General features: G+C 41.1%; 1 protein-coding gene across 1 annotated transcript; it reads right to left on the reverse strand.

The window, feature by feature from the left end:
- Positions 1 to 716: 716 nt before the first annotated feature.
- Positions 717 to 3666, reverse strand: LOC133732008 (scarecrow-like protein 14). The gene has a single exon (XM_062159463.1). The coding sequence runs from the start codon at positions 3391 to 3393 to the stop codon at positions 1210 to 1212; it is 2184 nt and encodes a 727-aa protein (XP_062015447.1). The 5' UTR covers positions 3394 to 3666; the 3' UTR covers positions 717 to 1209.
- Positions 3667 to 3948: the final 282 nt, after the last annotated feature.

The following is a 3948-nucleotide window of genomic DNA, read 5'->3' on the forward strand; positions in this document are numbered from 1 at the left end:
TTAGAAGCTTTGTAGCACTGATACCATGAAGAAATTGAGAATTGAACGATTAAACCAAATCAACACCTAAAAGAAATTGAAAAAATAGAACAAGAAAAATTTGTACCACAGATCCTCATGCATACAGTTAGAGGCATTGGAGAGCATGAGAAAAATCAATGGCATCACAGCCCTTATCTAGTTTGCGTCAGAGTTGATGAGGTCACCTCTAATATCTGGTTTGTGACTTCGTTCTATCAATGCTTGATTTCTATCATAGAAATGGACCAAATGGTATGTTAGACTTGTGATGAGGCTTTGCCAAAGAACCAAAAAAAGAAAAAAAAAGAGTAGACTATTGTGAATTTGTGATGAGGACAACTAGTCAGATTAGGCTTTAGCTTCTCAGTATACACGTTTCTGGATCTAAGATACATATGACATCCTTTGCGGCACTACTCTATTTCTATATCAGTCGATGTCTCTTGCAAAATTCAAAGGGCTGCGTTCATCAGTAAATTGGATACATAAGAAATAGTGCTGACGATTCAAAGAACACTGCCGATTCTATCAAGTCATATCCAAGTAAGTCTTTGTTTATGTACTTTTTCTTAGTTCTTGTCTTCCTCTTCTTACTTTTCTTCTATCACAAGTTAGATGAGGTATTACAAAAACCAGACACCAAATCAAACTTGTGCCAATTCAAATATAAGATTCAACAGTAAACTAGTACTTCATAATCAGAAAACCACTTTTCTCAAAAACAAAAGATATACAGCGGTTTGAAATTACAGGGGAAGAACTTTAAGGCGGTAGCCTATTGGACCAGCTTTCACTGCATATAGAAGCTGCATAAAAGGCACCTGATCTAAAACATTTACAGGGGAGGATCCGGACCCCAGACTAGAACTTTGACAAATCAGCAACACAATACAGCAACCTACAGTGGGATGGTGTTAACTAATATACAATAGTAACATATCCAAACACAAGTACAACAATTGGCCGAAAAAAGGAAAAGAAGAAACACGCACACACAACTACAACAGTTGCTGCTCTTTCAAGTCCTCAAACATGGAGGCAGTGATAGAGAAGTAACAACTGCTAAGCCCGCCTGCATTGTTTCCACAATTGAAGTAAAGTTCTTGTACACTAAACTCTTTAACTTTAATGTTGGAAAGAAGCTGTATTTGCCAAAATTGTGCGAGTCAATTATACCAATCATGCATTTCAAGTCCTAGACGGTGCCCAACAGGCAGAACCAAACATAATTCTGCCCTTCCATCCCAGCAGCATCCAGCGGCCATCTTCATCAACCACAAAATCAGGGCTGCACCCCGTTTTTACTTTATCCTTTATTTTGTTCATGACTTCACGGTCCAATGGCAGCTGTCTGAACCCAGCCCTCATGTTCCGAACCTGCCACTGCTTATATGTTTCTGGCCTCACAATTCTTTCTGAGCCCTCACAAGCTACTATATTCAGAACTTCACGCCCGATAAACTCTTTCTCAAACCCCAATCTCATCTGATCTTCACGAGGCAAATTGTTATCAAACATATCAAAAAATGCAGAGAAGTGGAATAGTGCCTCTCGGAAGCGTGAAACAAAGAAGGGTGCATGATAGGATCCATTAACAACACTTTGGACAAAGATATCAGGATTCAACTTCCTAATTAAATTTAGAACAGTATCCCTTGGACTGTTTACCACAACTGTCTCATCAAGGAGGTTCTTAAACCGGCAGACACAATTAACAGCAAGCACCTCATTTCTTTGAACTTTGAGGTCATCAAATTGGACAGTATCCCATTTTTTGGCTATGGCATAGTACTCAAAAGGAACATTAAATTGCCTACAATACTTTGCCAAGCGATGCCCCGTCTCTTGGACTCTTTCTTCTGGTCGAAAACCACTTAAGGGAAGCTCTACCCCTGTAATACGTAATTTGGGAGGTCCACCAGGTCTTCTTGAGAGGCAATGAATGAGAGCAGGCCATTGAAAACCATAAAGGATACCAAAATCTATTATATGTAGTGTTTCTGCTTTCTCAGCAGCTTTTAAAATCATATCGTTTGCAAAGATCAAGGACATCTTATTCAACGGGCAGGCTGCAATATAAGCTTGGTAATACTTCAGCATATCAGCAGCTGATATTCGTTTAGTAGATAAAGCAGTATATATTTGAGTTCCAGTGCCAGCCAACCTCGCTTCAAGAGCATTTGCAAAGCAATGAGCCAACCTCTGAGCACAATCACCAAATGGGGAAGAGTGCTGCATAATCTGCTTTAGTAGCTCACTAGCAGTCTCACGATCATCAACAGAAACAGCTTCTGCACATAAAATCAGAAGAGCCCTCAAATCTATCACTTCCTTCCTGTTGCCATGAATCTTGCCGCGACCCTTCCCATCACCAATTTCAACAGATTGAACATCCCGCTGCAGGGCATTGTTTGCTCCATTCTGACTGGCTTCATCGTGTTTACTCTCCAAAGGCTTACAGAGCAACACCTTGTCAAAAATATCAGACAGCTCACCCTCCTCATCGTCCATATAAACTGCTGGTTGCTTGTTACTCCTCCCATCCTCCAAATCTATATCTTCCCTTTGATGATTCTTTTTTCCTCTTGAACCAACATGAAATTGCTCACTCCCATTCTTCTGCGTTGTTACTACAGCATCTCCAGCCTTTTTATTCACCACAGCATACATCTTGTTGCCCTCCGCACTAATCAATTGACCTCTAGGAAGAAACTTACTACCCTCCTCTGCCCCTAGGTTAAACTGCACTAACAATTCATTCTTACTAAGCACATCAGGAACCATTAGCTCACTCCTATAAGAACCCACCATCCCATTCCCATTTCCATACCCATCCGACGACGATTGAGACCTAGCCCTGGAAGGGGACTGGAAAACAAAGTTTTCAGGAATAGGGTTTTGCAATATAGAGCTCCTAGTCTCTACAAACTGAGCAGTGACCGGGCAAGAGTCAACGGAAGGACCAGGACCAGAGCTAGAATCACTGGAACTTCCAGAAAAATAACCGCCATCTGGGCTCTGAACATTTTGATCAACACAAAGAGGGTTCTGGTCTTGGGAAGTTGGGTACTTCCCTCCCCCAATAACCTCATAAAGAGACTCCTCAGTGGCTTGAAGAGCCAAAGGGTCATGGAACATACATGGCTTTGACTCCATGTCCTCCTCCATAAGCACCTGGTTTATGTACTTGAGCACACTATCAGAAAACTCACCATCATCTCCCTCAGGGCTAAAGCTTGATGAAGAGTTACAGTGTTTTGGGTCCAAAAAGCTAAGATCTTGAGAAGAATCACTACTTGGGTACTCACTCAACATATCAGGCAAAAGGGTTTGATCATTGAAATTGGGAAATTCAGAGAAACGTGGATCCATGGTTATGAAATTCACATAATTGAAGGAAACCCAATTCGACTTTAGGTGAAATTAAGAGCAAATTGATGCGAGTTGGGTTAGAGAGTCTGTTTACCTGAGAGAGATGAGCAGCTAAACCCTAATTCCATTTCCGGGACTGGGTTAAAAGCAGAGGAGGGGGGAGCTCAGGCGAAGACTTTTGTGGGTGAAGAATCGTGGACCAGAAAATGGAAGTGTGAAAAGGTGAAATCAGAAAGCCGGAGCTGCGTATCTGCTATGTGGTCACTTGTAATTCCAAACTGTGACACAGAAACGAAAACCATGTGGCTTATAAGAAACTATTCTATGTACCGACCTCGTTGAACCCGCCACTTACTTAATCATCCTAGGGTGAAACTGATGATGACATTGATTTTGTCTTTAGTTCGACAATAACTTTTCTGGCGCGTAGTTCAAATATGAATAAGAGATGAAAATTTTATCTTGAAAGATTTTGTGCCAAGATTTTTCAATTATACTTTCTCCATCCACATATCGATCCGATGTGCATGGTTAGTGACATTGGAACAGCAAGGA

The sequence above is a fragment of the Rosa rugosa genome, chromosome 2, assembly GCF_958449725.1.
Source record: "Rosa rugosa chromosome 2, drRosRugo1.1, whole genome shotgun sequence".
NCBI lineage: Eukaryota > Viridiplantae > Streptophyta > Magnoliopsida > Rosales > Rosaceae > Rosa > Rosa rugosa.